This window comes from Meleagris gallopavo, chromosome 13 (assembly GCF_905368555.1).
Source record: "Meleagris gallopavo chromosome 13, MGAL_WU_HG_1.1, whole genome shotgun sequence".
NCBI classification, from domain to species: Eukaryota; Metazoa; Chordata; class Aves; order Galliformes; family Phasianidae; genus Meleagris; species Meleagris gallopavo.
Window position 1 is genome coordinate 15,121,228 of NC_139416.1, and position 16,874 is coordinate 15,138,101.

General features: G+C 37.6%; 1 protein-coding gene across 5 annotated transcripts in view; it reads left to right on the forward strand.

Annotated features, from left to right (window-relative positions):
- PLCG2 (phospholipase C gamma 2) overlaps nt 1-16,874 on the forward strand; it is a 64,139-nt gene that overhangs the window by 41,979 nt on the left and 5,286 nt on the right. For all 5 annotated transcript variants that reach the window (XM_085234702.1, XM_010718083.4, XM_010718084.4 and 2 more), the window contains 14 exons: nt 544-744; nt 1,982-2,101; nt 3,015-3,195; nt 4,135-4,203; nt 5,137-5,246; nt 6,039-6,135; nt 6,560-6,626; nt 6,906-7,063; nt 9,072-9,174; nt 10,375-10,584; nt 11,170-11,315; nt 12,326-12,440; nt 13,736-13,903; nt 14,773-14,861. In XM_085234702.1, coding sequence (XP_085090828.1) covers nt 544-744; nt 1,982-2,101; nt 3,015-3,195; nt 4,135-4,203; nt 5,137-5,246; nt 6,039-6,135; nt 6,560-6,626; nt 6,906-7,063; nt 9,072-9,174; nt 10,375-10,584; nt 11,170-11,315; nt 12,326-12,440; nt 13,736-13,903; nt 14,773-14,861 — 1,834 coding nt within the window. The remainder of the gene's footprint in view (nt 1-543; nt 745-1,981; nt 2,102-3,014; nt 3,196-4,134; nt 4,204-5,136; nt 5,247-6,038; nt 6,136-6,559; nt 6,627-6,905; nt 7,064-9,071; nt 9,175-10,374; nt 10,585-11,169; nt 11,316-12,325; nt 12,441-13,735; nt 13,904-14,772; nt 14,862-16,874) is intronic.

The following is a 16,874-nucleotide window of genomic DNA, read 5'->3' on the forward strand; positions in this document are numbered from 1 at the left end:
TTTCCTTTTCTCACATTTCTGTTCCTCCATCAGGATGCAGATTTTGTTACTTCTTCTATAAATGGGCCCAAACTTGATCTGGCATAAATTACAAGTTTCCACACTGATCTGCCATTTCCACGCTCATGGCCTTTATTAGCAGAGATTTATCTTTTCAATGAAAATATCCACTTGAGGGAAAATGATAAATAATTCTCACGATAATTTGTTGGGTGTGGTTTTGGTTTTTGTTTTTTGCTCTTCGCTGAAGAGTCTTTCAGGTGGATTTCTGAGCCATCAGAGTTGTCAGAATAAATTTTGAAGAGAGTGTTTGCGACATTTTGAACAACTGTGTGCTGACAAATAGTATTTTGGGGATTGCGATAACACTTGTCAGGATTTTTGTAGCTGTTGCTACTTAGGTTATTTTAAGAGATAATACAGATTTCTTGCCTTTTCACAAGTTTACCAAGTAGATAACTATTAATGGGTGAGGAAATGCTTAAGAGTAAAAGCTGTTATAATGCCTTTCTTTTCCTCTTATTCTCTCCTTTGCTTCTTCAGGAGATCAGGTAGAGTCCAGCACTGCCGTATCCGTTCTTCAAGTGATGGTGACACTGTGAAATACTACCTGACAGACAATGTCACTTTTGATAGCATCTACGATCTCATTCAACACTACAAGGAGGTCCACTTGAGATGTGCTGAATTTGAGCTGCGTCTGACTGACGCTGTGCCTAATCCCAGCCCTCATGAAAATAAAGAGTACGTACAACTGAAGGCAAGCAGCAGGGCTGTGATGCTACAGAGTATTTTGCATTTCTTATATGATCTTGGATTTTTGCTTAGAAGATTCTCCAAAAAGAGCATACCTGAGTGTTGCTTGTTCATGGATGTTAGAGGAGTAAACCTCCTTGAGAGATGGCAGATAAGATCACTGACTTTGTCAGAACCTGTTAAAACAGAGCAGTCACTGGGAGAGCAATTTTACTAACAACAACTAGAAAAATTAGTGAGAACAGTATTGCTGTGGAAGTGTGTAATCTCTTCCTTCTCTGCTTAGTGATTTATAGTACCCATTGGGTTGGGTTACATATTTAGTAGTTGACTGTGATATAGCAACTGTGCCATCTGGAAACTCTTATAACTGGAGCAGTGAGCCCAAAAGACTTACCTTTCCCTAATCCTCACTTCCAGCTGACCTTGTCAAAATTGGTTAGGCTGACTTGGCCCCATGCTGATTGGAAGTAGTGTAGCTTGATGTTTATTTCCAGCTGCTATTTACCTGACATAGATCACAAGCAGAGCTTGCTCTTGTTTGATGGGAGAACACTCTCATCACTGCCCTTTGATCTGTTTTCTCTGCAAGCAGAAAAAACAATTCTCCTGTGCTTGAAAAGTATAGATCTATGACTTTAAGCTTCTCAATCCACTGTCCACGTCACCAATCATGATGTTAAATAACACTACTCCCAGTGCTGACCCCTGAGGGGTACCACTTGTCGCTGGTCTCCACTTGAACATCAGGCAGCATTTCAAATGCAATCACTGAGCCAATTCCTTATCCACTGAATGGTCCATCTGTCAAATCTCATGTCTCTCCCTTTTAGAGTCAAATACCTAGTAGGATAAAGGAAAAGCCCAAATACAGATAAATGAAAATACTATGTTGAAACTGTGATTGTAACTACTGAAAACTGATTGGCAAATGAGAAGTAGAATCCAGTGACTTTGTTTTGTGAAGAAATGCTGATTTATGTTTTATCATTGCAGGGAGGCAAGGTGTTCTGCCGTCTTCTCGATGATTTAATCCAAAACAAGCTGTTGTGTTAAAGTATTTTGTAGTAAGATGCTGTTGTAGATGGCAAGGTGTGGAAAATTGAATGCATAATTTTTGTTGTAGTGTTAGAGATTCTGTTGTTAGTAACGCTACCTGTTAGTGTTACTGAATGACATTAGACAAGCTTTGTAATCCTTTGTCCATTTTGATTTTTGACTATAGTTGGTACTATAGCAACTTGAGTCGAGGAGAGGCAGAAGACATGCTGATGCGAATTCCTCGAGATGGAGCCTTTCTGATTAGAAAGAGAGATGAACCTGATTCATTTGCCATGACTTTCAGGTAAGAGAAGTCAGATATGAATACATTATTTAGTAGCCAACAGTGTTCTGTTTTTTTGTTTGTTTTATCTCATTTAAAAATGGGCTTTTTTGAGTCATACAGTCATGCTGTCAAATTCTGAGTAATTAGTAAGGTGTGAGAAAGTGTACAGCAGTAAATTGTCAATGGAATAAGCCTTAATAAGTTTATAAAAATATTTGGGCACCAGTTGTCCTTCTTTTCCAGTGCAGAGCTGTGCATGACCCTTCTTTACTTCCTTGATGTTCTCTGCAAAAAAAGTGCTGTTTTGAACTTCTTTCTGGTGCTGGTTCAGCAATAATTCTAGGTCCTTATCCTTTGGGAATTCCACCCTGTCATCTAACTGACTAAAATCTGTTTGGTATCTGTCAAAACAACACTGTTTTCTATCTATTTGTAGGCTTTTATTGCCAGGGAAAATCTTTTTGAAACTCTGGTGCCTATAACAATATTAATAAAAAGTATAGAATTACGGTATTCTCCATTGTGCCTTCAAATCAAATTGTGTTTGAGGTGAGTTTGACTCATTGCTTAGGGACAGCAGCAGATCAGCAGCAGTGGATTTCCGATGGGGCTCTCAGTCTGATTCTAGACATTTATGTTAGTCTGAAAGTGACAGAATACCCTTGTGTAGGGGAACAAAATAGGGAAATTTAATCTAGGCAAAAACATGGATTTTTCCCGAGGCCCTGCGCATTGTAGAAAAGTCAGAATATCTTTTTGTGAATTTAATCAAGCAAATGGAATTCTATTTGAATAAAAGATGTTTTGGAAGAGGGAGAAACTATTTCACATGGTTAAGATGCATAAAGCAATTTTAGTCTAGTTTGCAGCACTCGTGCTTTCGCTATGCCAAGTACCAATACCTTTAGCAGCACTTGTACTTGTTTCACAGAGCTGAGGGGAAGGTGAAGCACTTCCGAATTCAGCAAGAAGGTCGCCATTTTGTGCTTGGAACGTCAGCCTACTTTGAGAGTTTAGTGGAGCTGGTCACATACTATGAGAAGCACCCTCTGTACAGGAAAATGAAATTGCGTTATCCCGTGACTGAGGAGCTGCTGGAGCGCTACAGCACAGTAAGTGATGTCCTTTGTATGGGTGCCAAGTGCTTTAGCAGATGGAGTCCCAAGTCTGGGTCTGGTGGAGCTGGGTTTGGTTCTGGCTATGATAGATGTCCTTCAGGGAAGCTTAAGCAGTCTGTGAAATCAAGATAGTTACACTGACTTCTCTAGAAGTTTTTGAGACATGTGAAGGAAAAAGCTTCATCTTTGTTAATGGGGTGGCTTCTGCTTTCCTCATGATTTGGTTAGAAAAGCTCCTCCATGAAGTAGGGCATATTGCTCTGTTTTTGATAATAGCCGTACGTGCAGTTGGCCCTCTCTTCTGTTTCTGGAGTAGGCAGAAATCTTAAAGAAAGAAAGATTCTGCTGTGCCTGTCATATCCTGGACAGAAGTAGCATTTATTTCACCACTTTGGAGCTTTCCCAGGGTGGTGTCCTACTGCCTTTTGTGGTAAAAAGTGAGAGGTACCTCTGAAGGCTCACTCTTTGAGATAAGTGTGAGGAGATTTCCCCCAGAGATACCTGTCTGTTCGCTGACTAAAAAGGAAGACCGGATAATTAGCTTAGGATAGATGTCTACTTTCTGGATAGATGTATTTCATGATGAGAGTGCTTCAAACAGGTAACTGACTTGAAAAGCCTGAGATGACCTCGTCTGTTTTCAAATGTATGGGTGTTGGAAGCTGCAAGAAAAAACAAATTTGCCATCTTTCAAGTCTCAAATCCAAGTCTGTTTTTTTTTCTGTTTCTTCTGGAGAGGCTAAAAGGGGCAGAAAGGATTTTAGATCTCATGGTTGTGTTAATATTGCTGTTCAGCTGTGTTCAACTACAGCGATGAGGAGGGAAGCCAGACACCCATATTATGAAGTTCAGTTTGCATCTCTATTGTCAGAAAGGTATTTTTCTAATTTTTGGTTACTGTAATTTACCTTTTTTCCTTTTTCCCATTTTTAGGAAAAAGATATAAATTCTCTTTATGATGTCAAGATGTATGTGGAACCCAGTGAAATCTCCCCTACAGTGGTATGTTTTAGGAGAGATGGCCTTCACGTTTTCTCTTACACTTCTGAAAATGATGAGAATTGTTTGTTGATTTCCTGTTATCAGTAATGAAAAGGTTAACTGAAAGTGTTAGGCTGCTTGATTTATGGGGGGACTAGACAGGTGAACTTTTGAATGATGTGACTTTTTTTCTAATATCTACTCAAAATTTGTACACGCAATTTCTCTGTGCAAATCTTGTATTGATTCACCCATATTGGGAATTCAGGCACTTCTTGCTACTTAGTCAGTGGAGGTGGCTTGATTTGTACATGTGCTTATTCAGGTATGCTCCAGAATTTAATAACAAGTGGCACAACAAACATTTCTTTACCTCTAATTCTTGTTATGGTCTCCTACTAGATTCTCCTAAAAGTTCACCTGATTGTTAATTCAGTGGCTATAACTTTCTTTTAGTTTTTTTGGCTAATGTATTTACATTGCTACTGGAGAATTTGAGTACTAATAAATTCAAGATAAAGTAATTATTTGTTCTGCTGAAACTTCCTAAAGGAAACGTGAGCAGCAGGATAGTTGATGTGGTTTGGAAGTGGAAGCTCTCTGACTACTTGTTAAGCCTATGTGCTCCAGCTGCATGTGAATACATGGAATGGTGATAGATTGACACTTCACTTTTTTTTTTTTTTGCTACAGTAATTACATTGCAGTGCTCTTCAAAAAACCAACAAAACATTTTTTTTCAAGCTGATGAAAAATAGCAGTCAAGTAGCATTACTTGCTTCCAACAACAGATGTCACTATGGAACTTCAGTACTGCGTTTTCTGAGCTTCATAACAACAAAAAGGGATCCAATTCCACCCTCTCCTCCACCTCTTAAAAAAAATAAAATTGCATTATTGATCATTTTATGACCTGTCCCCCTGGATGACCTGTTTGCTTTGTTTCTCTTAAAGCCTCAGAGAACGGTGAAAGCCTTGTATGACTACAGAGCCAAACGAAGTGATGAATTGAGCTTCTGTCGAGGAGCTCTAATTCATAATGTCACAAAGGAAACTGGAGGCTGGTAAGGACAAAGATTCCTCGTAGGAGAACTTCTAGTGACTTACTGGATGGGAGAGAAAGATTGAACTTTGGATAGCATGTTTTTAAAAATCTTTGCTTGTTAAATGTGGCCTTATAAATGTTAAAGCTGATATACTAAATGAAAGAAAAAAAACTCAAATGCAAGCCTCCTGTCATGTCTTTTGCATTGTTTGGCCCTACAGAACTAACCTCAGCTTGCAGAGTCTTCATTATGCCAGTGTATCCCCTCCTTCTCATTTACTGCTTTCATACTTCCGTAACACTTGTGTGTTCTGAGAAGTCGTGCATCTATTACCTTTGTCATCATTACTGTGTTTCTTTTGCTCTGTTCAGTACTTCTCAGGAATGAAATCCATTTTATTTAGTTGTCGGTATAGTTTCCTTTCATAAGTGGTTTTGTTTCTTAGCTGCCTTGCAAATTGCTTGGGAATCTAATATTTCCCTGTAGTTTCTGCAGGGTAATCAACCACATAATAGTATTTTTAGTACTGGAGGGGGAAATGCCTCTTAAGTCATTAATTGCAGTATACAGTAACTGTAATCCCTCTGAAATGATCTGTTACTACAGTTAATGATCACTTTGTTAGATCTTGCAACACTTAATCACTTATATTTCTGGTGATTGCCAACTAAGGAAGCTATTGTTGGGTATTAATGACCAATTTCTTGAGGATTGTTTCATAGAATCATGGTATCATTTCTTCATTAATGGCCTGTTGAAACACTTAAACTGTATTTTTTTCTCTACGTATGCTTTTCTTTTTAAATTCAGGTGGAAGGGGGATTATGGAGAAAAAGTCCAACACTATTTTCCATCTAATTATGTTGAAGACCTGTCGAATGATAATTCTGCTGAGCTTGAAAGCCAGGTGAGGTTTAAGGTTTGTCTTCTGTGTTTCCCTAGAACACGCTGCCTGTTGGAAGTGGAAATCTGGTTTAAGGACTTTGAATGCTGTGTTCAAAGAATAAAGAAATGAATGCATTCTTTGCTGTTCTCTGTGCTGTCAAGTATTTTTGTCAGGATGTCCATCATGAAAAAATACTGAAGGAGATAACTGATTTGCTTGGACTTTAGGAGGTTCTGTTTTCCTGTATATTATACCGGTATGGATTTTTATTTCAGATAGCTTATCTAAGCTATAACTTGCCTGAAACTTAGAATTAGTTTGCCTTTTAAATATTACAGTGGACATGCTTTCAATGAAAGTGTAATTAGATTTAGTGGTGTGTATTTATTGTTTGTTAATATTCTGTGCAGAAGGCTGTGTCAGCTGTATCTCCTGTTTTTCACAGATTATTGAGGACAATCCATTAGGCTCTCTGTGTCACGGCATATTGGTACTAAATACGTACAATGTTGGTATGTACTTTCTGATTTATGCATGTTGACTCCTGAACTTTCTGTGCTGAAGAGGATCCCTTGTGTTTAGCATAAAATACTTGGCTTTGAAAACTATTTGTATTAATGTAGCAAATACTATTGATATTATAAAACGTTCTGAGACTAATTGTTCCAGCCCCATAAGAGCACTTACTACAGTGGCCAGGACTTGGCCACTAGCTGTTGCAGCAGTTCAACAGTGACAGCATAGAAGAACAACTGGGTTTTAGTGTAAACTTCTTGCTACTTACCTAACAGTGAAAATGCCACAAGGGAAACACAAAAAGCCTTTTGTCTTCATTTTGGAACCTAAGAATCCAGAAGATCCGTGTGTTGAATTTGCAACTGATAAAGTAGAAGAACTGTTTGAATGGTACCAAAGTGTCCGTGAAATCACATGGAAAACTGCAGAAGAGGTATTGTTAAAAATATAACCCCTTTATTGGTTTTTAATATGTAGTGCTGTAAGTTTACAATAGGATTTGTTTTATACTGCTAAACCTTGCTAAGCTCCATACCTAATCTATGTACCTGTACTACTACTTCCACTTAAAAACATTCTTCAGGATTTCCTTTTCCTTCTCTGATGTATTAATTTGCTTTCCTGTTGTCTTTTTTAGTATTTAAGAAGTCTTGGATGTGGCCAAAATGCCTTTGTGTTGACTATGCTTATGAATACTGTTTTCTTTGCTGTTTCTACTCTTTATTATTGAGTGGGTGTTATGAATGATGGAAAATATTTTTCAGTATCGTGTTGGCTTGTGCTGTTTATCTTTCATCTAGAGTGGCAATATTCCGAGGGTCATCAGAATCCCATTTATAGCAAGAAAGTTGATACCTCAAGCAGAGGGGGCAGCAAATTCAGCAAGGGAAAAAACAGCAGGAATTGTTGTTAAGGGAGGAGAGATGTGGTTCTTATGTCAGGATTCCGTTTAGAAATAAGTATGAGAAAAAGACAAACCTGGTCTAGAAGAAGTGTCTCTAAATGGTTTTTTTTTCATGGCACATCAGTGGCTCTTCAGGAGCTTGGCAGCTTTCTCTCCCTCTGTACAGTTAGGGAACTATTAAACAGCCTGCATTCAAAGATGCTTTAAACTCATTTCTGTCAATCAGGAGGCTTTCCTCGGTGTAGCCTCTTGAAATCCTTGCAGCATGGGGAGAGGAAAAAGGCAAGGAAAGGCCTTCTTTGCCAGTACAATTAACAGTCTAAATTTGGGGAAGGAAAAAGTATAATGCTGCAGTATGACACAGACATGTTTTCAGTTTATTTTGGAGATGTGCACGTTGTATATAAAAAGGTTTCCTGTACTTTGTTCATCACTAGCTCTCCTGGCTCGGTATCTCTGGTGCTTTATGTCTAAAATTGAGCTCAAGGCATCTGGAAGTGCTCCACTGCTATATGGAGCTCTGCATACTGTTGAGCTATGTCTGGGAAACTAGTATATCACTAAGTACAACGACACTTGTGTTTACAGGTTTGGTTTTTTTTCCAAGTCTATTTCAGTTCTTAATGCTGTATTTCTGCTTGCCTTTCTTAGACTTCAATGTATAATCTCTGATTCAGGGAAACATTCTAGCAACTCATCGGCTTCTCCAATTTTTCTTTCCTCTTCAGTTCATCTTGTTGAGAGGATTCTTTTGGAAGACTTCCTAATTGCTGCTGCTTCATAACCTCTTGTACCAAAGCTAATAGCTGTTTGGTATGGGGCTCTTCTAACATTTTCTGTCCTGTAATTGCTTCTTGTGTCTGAAAAGCCTCCAGCCAAAACATCTCTGCTCAGGGCAAGTCTTGCTGATTTCAGTAGCTTCCGGTCTGTGGCTGCAAGGACCTTGGCTCAGCTTCCACATAGCAGGTGCTTACAAACAGGAAAGTATATCGTGGGCTTACTATTCGTGAGGCCTACATGATTACACGTGATTTTCTATAAGTAACATTTTTAGTTTCATGTGTAAATAGCCAATTACAGGAACGATCCTCTTGAGGATTGAATTTAGCTGTCTGGGAGTTACTAACAAGGCCTAGGTCTTGCTTGAGATGGTAAATAGAGAGAAACTTCACTATATATTTTGCATTTTTTCCTTCATATATTTGCACTTACATGAGGTATAGAGTCAGGAATCTAATGAAAATGGAGTAGAAACAAAATAATATTTTTTTAAAATTGTTGCCAAGCTTCTGAGTAGGATTGATTAAAGGGACGCTCTGAAACATATGCTTTTAAAAAAAAAAAAAAAAAAAAAAAAAAAAGCACTTGGTTAATCCATTCTCTGAATTGAATACATTACATCTATGAAAGCGTTTTAAGTATCAAATAACAATCTGGGCAAAAAAGAATGCATCAGTTTTGTCATTTTGTTAGAGTGGAGTTACTGTACCATATTGCCTAGTGTGTCCATAATCTAAAACTTTATTACATTTTACAGGAGAACAGGAGGAAATACTGGGAAAAGAATCAATTGATTGCCATTGAATTATCTGATCTGGTAATCTACTGCAAGCCAACAAGCAAAACCAAGGACAATTTAGGTATTTTCTTTAATATTACATCTGAATTTTAACTTTTCTACTAATCTGTACAGATGTTAGTTGAAATTCTGGAAATGGAGATAGAATCTATTCTTTCTCTACTAGAGAATATTGAGCCTCACCCATGGAGAATTTTCAGTGACAATTTGAATTGTGCAGTAGTAGGGGAGCTTGAGGCTGTTCATGCTGTAAAGTATCAGGTAAAAGACCCTAATTTATCAGAATTGTTTTGAGCACATATCTCAATCTGTTTTGGTTTAAATGTGGGGCCAAATGTGGAACTAATTAATGGTATGAGACAAAGAAACAAGAGACCATAAATGAGGAGATGAAAGCTTGGGTAGTTTCTCACTGTTCTCATTTCCCACACCATGTTTTTGTAGTCAGTGCAATCACAGTAAAGACTTGGAAAAACTTCTTGGGCTTGGTGAATTTCCTTTAGAAAGGAGGCTTTGAAAGAAGAGAGATCTTGAAACTCCCAAATTTCTTACCTAATTGATTAGAGACATCGTCTTAATATAACTTCAGTAGGGAAGTTCACTAGTTTTATGTCAGGTGGTTTTTTTCTGAGATTAAAAAATCTGGCTGAACACTTGACATCTGTTTGTCAGAACTCTCAAAATGGTTCTGTAGCACCTTTGCCATAGATGTAACCTGTAGAAATGATATATAGTTCCATACTATAAATGAGAACTGGGATCTACATAAGTGTGCAGATAGAATCTGACACTGAAATATGTACTTCGTATTCCGGAGAAGCCAGCAAATGTGCCCTTCTTCCTTAAGTTTCTTTGCAAATGCTTTTAATAAGCTGTCACCGTGGCTAAGACATTGTAATTACACTCATTGTTTGAGGCATTGGGTAACACTGGCTGACCCTTTCTTCTCCCCATTTAAACCCAGGAAAAGATGTCTCGTTTAAATGTGTCCTGCAGTGGTCAGAAGTGCATTATTAGCAATGATGAGATAAGAGCATGGCTACAGACTATCTGCCCTGTTGCAAAGCTTGTGGCAGGCAGGCAATTTTAACTTTCAGACCTGACATTCAACCAGTTTATTGTCTGCATTAAAACAGTACCAGTTATTTCATTACAGGGCAAAGCAAAGCAAAGTAAAACAAAATGTTATTATAAATAAAGCATAAATGTCAACTTCTGTCTTCCTGTGTAATAGCCCTTTTTTTCTCTCTCCCTTGTGTAGAAAATCCTGATTTCAAAGAAATTCGTTCCTTTGTGGAAACCAAGGCAGAAAGTATTGTTAAGCAAAAGCCAGTTGAGTTGCTGAAATACAACTTGAAGGGACTGACACGTGTCTATCCTAAAGGACAAAGGGTTGACTCATCAAACTATGACCCATTTCGCCTCTGGCTTTGTGGCTCTCAGATGGTGGCTCTTAACTTTCAGACTCCAGGTAATATTCCCTTTAAAAAGGATTTAGCCCATATTCTATTTCACCACTAATGGAGCCTCTGCATTCTAGTCACTGTGGCTGTTGTATTTATTTGTAATTCACAGTAAGAAGGGAGATAAAAGAAATAAATTTGAGAATTTGTGAATGTGTGAATCCTCTGTTAAGAGCAGATCCACAAAAAAATCAGTCTCTCTATCTCTGAGCCCATTTGTTACCTCTGCAAGGTTTATTCCACTTTGATTTCTTCATGATAAGCAAGCAGACATATCTGCAGTAAAGTTCAGTTGGATAAACAGTTGTTCACCCACAGGGAAAGCTGTGCACAACTTCCTGGTAAGGGAAGCTAGCTTATGACACTCACAGGAAACTAATTTTGAATGGAGATGGGTTTATTAGGATTAAAATTGTTGAAAAATGGCCTGTCAGATTCAGTTACTGAAGGGAACTGAGTCTTCCAACTTACCTTTCCGACTCTTCCTGGGAAATTGTCAACGAGGAAGAATTGCAGAGAGGAGCCATTAATCTGGTACTTCCTTTTATTCAGATGGGGATCTTTTTGTTATGACTGTTTAACTCTCTTCCTAGATAAATACATGCAATTGAACCATGCCTTGTTTTCACTTAATGGACGCACTGGCTATGTTCTGCAGCCAGAAAGCATGAGAAATGAAGAATATGACCCAATGCCAAATGAATCGAAGAGGAAATTGCAGATGATTATGACAGTGAGGGTAAATCTCTTTTGTAGATTATGTTTTTTTACAAGTCATAAATATCTATAAAACCATAAATAAAGCAATTATATTTCAGAGGAAGACCTGACAGATTGTCAAAATACTGTTTTTTAAATGTTGGAGTGTTTGAGAATAAAACTAGTTTCACTGGTTCCTGATAGGAAATACATATCTTTATCATGCTAATGAAGCACATGCTATAGAACTAAAAACACCATCCAGGGATAACTTTATGTAATTGATAATAAAAATTCCAAATGTACTAACTTGCATTTCCCACCTAATAGCTTCTTAGTAGAAATGTCCTACTGGAGATTGATTAGCAGCAAACTAACTAGTTCCAAAATTTCCAGTGTGGGGATGAAAGATGTTTATAACGAAAGAGAAAAACTGAACAGCAAAAATAATAAGCTGATTATTTTTTCCCCATTCATCATATTATTTGGTATGCTGTGACTTAATCAGAATGTCAGTCTCATTTTCATGGAGAAATGGATATATCGTTTGAAAATTATACCATGTTGTCTTCTAGTGCCAAATGTGAGATGAGCTTGTTTCTGTTCTCAGTTATTATTCAGTAAGAGAGATGTCCTTTAAAAATATGCTTTTAGAGAAGGCAGAAACGTATTAATTGCTTTTTACTACAGTTTAGAGGAGAGGTAAACAGGGTTTGTGAAATAAAGCAGGAATATTTTAAGGTAATAAAGTCTGAATGAAGATAATGTTACAAACTTGATCTGGAACTGCATACTGTGTACAACGAATGTCAGACATAATATCTTTCAGTGAAAATCACTGAGTCACCCAGACAATTTGGAGTGCCATTATGAGTGACATAGTATGTTTAATAGATATAAACACATTCAAGAGAGGGAGTGTGCGTTTCTGCATACTCTTCTGGGTTTATTTTCTTTTTTCTCTGGTGAAATTCTCTTTTAGTTCTGTTGGCCACCTTTCTATGTGAATTTTCCTCTGGATGTGGTTATAACTCACAGTTTCTTTTGAAGGTTTTAGGTGCTCGTCATCTCCCAAAGCTTGGTAGAAGCATTGCGTGTCCCTTTGTAGAGGTGGAAATATGTGGGGCTGAGTATGATAATAACAAATTCAAGACAACAGTTGTGAGTGAGTATCTGCAGTTTTCTGTGTAATGGGGTTATGCTTTCAGTGCACATAAAGTAAGTGATGATAATGAATGTATAATGTCTATAATTGGCCAGCAACCTGTATGGGGAGTAATTTGGTAACCTGCTCTCCTGCCTTCCTGAGTTAATTTGCAAAACTTGAAGGAATATCTGATTTTTCAGGGAGAAAACCTGAACTGTTAGTTCACGAAAAGTTGCAACTGTGTTATGTTTTGGCCTATGCAACACCTTGTGTAGTCTGCATGTTTTTTTTTTTTTTAAATCGCTGCCTTGAAAAGTGCCTCCTACAGACTTAGTCAATTGCCAAAATTCTGGCTGAAATGGGGAGTTAGTACTGTGAAATCCAGACTGTGTTTATTTCAAGTTGGGTTCGAAGACTGGCATCCCCTCAGAGACAGCTTGGGTAGATATGGCTGTAAAGTTGTATAACCTGCAGTGCAGTAAAATTTTGATCAAAGCTTACTCCTGGTGAGTTCTGGATAAGGAGAGAGTGTGTGTGTGTGTGTGTGTGTGTGTGTGTGTGTGTGTGTGTACATGAAAGTCATGTAAGCAAATGAAATGGGACAATATTTAAGTGGCAGTCAAACAAAAATTGATTATTAAAAATTTTGTATGTAAGAAGATAAGACAGAACAGTCTTTAATAAACTGACTGGCTGTCTTTTCACAATTTAATATATCTGGATGCAGCAGTGTTCCTGTGGTAGACAAGAGGCTTTGAATCTAATTATCTAAGCCACTGAAACCTACGGCTCAGACAACAGTGGAAGATAAATACAAAATTAGAAGCAGAATGTACATTGTGGCTCTTCAGTACTTCAGAGAAGAGGATTATGATTTTACATTTTTGTCAAGAGTGACCAAGACCTTAGACAGCAGAATTCCTAGCTGCTTTGCAAGTGCCAAGTTACTCAGTGTTTCATAAATGAATTGGACCATCGTACATTAGCATTGTACATCATACATGTTTTTCCTGTGATATGGAACAAGAGGCTCATGAATATGAGCAACGAATTAGGGTCCACAGAGGTTTTGTATATATGTAAAGTCAAATAATAGCTTTTCTTCGTGGATTTCCATCCCTGCCAAGTTTCCTCCTATCTCCCCTCACAAATAAACAAATACAAACTGTCTGCAATGAGGTTACAACATGAGACAGATGGTAAATAGGATTTTTGGGCCTCTGTATGCCCAGAAAATGGCCTGGGATACATACCCGTATATGAATGAAGTGAATTTATTGCTTCATACTGTAAATGCTTCCTTTTCATTACAGATGACAATGGCCTTAATCCAGTTTGGGCACCCTGTCCAGAGCAAGTGAAATTTGAAATTTATGATCCAAATCTAGCATTTTTGCGCTTTGTTGTTTATGAGGAGGATATGTTCAGTGACCCCAATTTCTTAGCACATGCCACTTTTCCCATCAAAGGCATCAAATCAGGTAAGAATAGGAGGTGTGATAAGGGACTAAATCAGAATGATGTTAAAAATTATTGTGCTGTGATTTTGCTCTCTACAGTGGCAGCTATAACACGCCAAATGAGAAGTGCTTTTTTGACCTGAATTCCTTCAATTTGTTGTTTATTATGATGTTAGCCGTGTTGTGTGAAAAGCATGTAAAATAATCCTCATCTTGCCTTCTAAATTTATTTATTCATTTTTAATTCTGTTTAGATAGGATAGAAAAATTTGCAGCAGCAACAAATCACAACAAAGACAGTTTTAGAACTGCTACTAATAGTGTGCCAGGACTCTGTGAAAGCTAAATATAGTTCTTGTGTACCGATAAACCCAGGGGTTTCTTTGTTCTGAAAGTAAGAGATTCCATTGAAGTTCTTCCTTCCACTCCCACTTTGAGCTGTTTTTCAGATGAAAGCAACAAGATGTTTTGATATTATTCCTATCTCCTTACTAATATGATCCCAGTGTCTTTAACTATCTTTACCATGGACTCCATTTCAGCAACAGAGTTATGTGCTCTGAGTAAAATGTGGGAAGCTTTGTTTTCTGTTTGTGTGTCAGAGTATTTGTTTAATTCATTGCCTTAGACATGGGCATATGCAGAGTAAGTTTTCTGATTTTTCTCTGCATCTGGCCTTAGTTTCTAAGAGTACATGAAATCTTTTGTTTCTTGGTTCTATCATTCTTGTCTTTTGTTTCTCTGTAATTCACATAGGAAAGCTTGCTCTCAGCAGTGAAGCATTTGAAGAGTGAGGGATCTTTTAGTCCTTAGGCCTACTTGCACCATTTTTGTGATGGTCTTGACTCTAGTACTTCTTCGTATATGCTTTGTTTCTGTTTCTCTTTCAGGTTTTAGATCAGTTCCTCTCAAGAACGGTTACAGTGAAGACATAGAGCTAGCCTCACTTCTGATTCACTGTGAAATGCAGCAAGTTCTGGTGAGATCCTCTCATCTGTTCTGTGCACTCACAACATGTTAGCAGTTCTTTGTGGAAACCAGGAAACGAGGATATAGGTTTTTGTTCAGTGTATGGTGTGGTATTATCTGATTTTTCTTCTTTAGGTATTGGGGAAGACCAGTAATGCAAATTGAGCTACTCTCCCACTGAGGAGACAAATTACTCATTTGTTAAAATACATAATGCACAAACAAAGCCTAATTACCTCCACTGTTTTTTGCTGTACCAGCATGGTTGTTGTATTTCCCCTGTTAACTGACTTATGCCATGCAAAGCTAGCTAAATTCAGGCTTTTACTTCTGAAATTCAGGCTTTTTTTGCCAATTGAAATTCTAGTTATTATTTTTACACATTCAAGGAAAAATGATGATGATGCATCCTTTGTTCATGGAACCACACATTCAAATGCTTAGTCTGTGAAGAGCATTTGTTGGTGCTTCGGAGGTGCACCTTTCTATGTTAATTTAAAGCAGGCTTCTTCTCAGACTCTCTTTATATGTGAATAATATTTTATTCTATATATTTTATATATTAATATAACTATATATAACTAAATATTCAATTATAACTATATATGAATCTATGTTTTATTATATCTTATTAAATACAATGGCACAGGGAACAAGTAATGAAATTTTACGGTGCTTCTGGGAAGTGAGGATTTCTGGGTGCTTTCCAGTACCCTTCATATTCAGAGGAGGAAGAAGAAGTGCAACTCATCTGTAGTTGTTCACAACCATTCAGCTAATGCTGTAGTTCACACCAATATATGTTAGTTTTCATAAAACACCAGATTCTGCTGGTTATTATAAGTTATTATGTCTCTGGAGAGATTTGTCCCTACAGTTACGGACACTGAAATGGAAATCACTGAATTCTCAGTCACATTCTTCATGGAGGAGTGGCAGCCTTTTTCAAACATTCTTGTTAAAATTTTTGCAAAGCCAGCTAATAAACACAGAATGTAATATGATTGTGTGTAATCAGCTCTTGGCAGCCATAGAAGCTGAGAGAAGGAGAAAGCTAAGCTGAGACAAAGAGTGCATGTTTAAAGAAAAGAGAGGCATGTCCTTTGAAGGTAACGTTTGAAATGTTCGTTTTCCATGAACGTGAGTCTGATCCAGGAGACCAGATAAACTCACATATTTACATATTTTTTGGCTTGTTGCCTTTGAGAAAACTGGTAACAACTTGCTGTTGCCTAATGTTGAGCATGGGAATGGTGCGTAGATGTATTGCTGATTTCTCTTCAGAAATTCATTCTTTGCCTGGGGCGAGTGTATCTCAGTGTTATTCATAGCAGCAGCATGTCTCCCAGTCTGTCAGCACTAAGTCCTTTGGTGGTAGCGTATTTCACATTCTTGAAACACCTTCAATTTGTTAGGCCAAGGGAAGATGCAGCATAGCTCTTTATTTTTGCAAGGTCTGATGTTTCTGGGTGGTAGCAGGAGAACTTGCAAACAAATTTGCTTTTGTTTGGCAGTCTGTAGCAAATCAAGGTTTGCCATGGTTAATCAACTTCTGGAAGTTCTGCCAGGTCATTCAAGAAGCATCAGGAATGATCAGGGCTGTATCCATCTGTTCTTCTGCCCTTTTTTTTTTTCTTTATTTGTGATAATGACCCTTCACAAAATGGTATAATTTAATAACAGACCTGTTTATATACAGAACTCCATCTGTATTCTCTTGGAGATGAAATCACAGTTATAAAGGGGAATCAGAATGGCTGTGAAATTTCCTTAGGAATAGAGTAGCAAGAATCTAGCAAATGTAAGCATGTATATATGTGAATTGTTATGTGGGGCCTCATGCAGTTTTTGTTCAAGTTAACCAGTCTTCTTGATATTGTAGAAATTTGGTTACACTGAGATTTTTACATTTAGAAGCATGTCTTATTAACCTGAAAATCGTTTCACTTGCATCAGAAAGTGTGTGAATCTCTTTAGCTTTTATTTGCTTCATCCTATACCAGGGAACTGTAGGAATATGTTT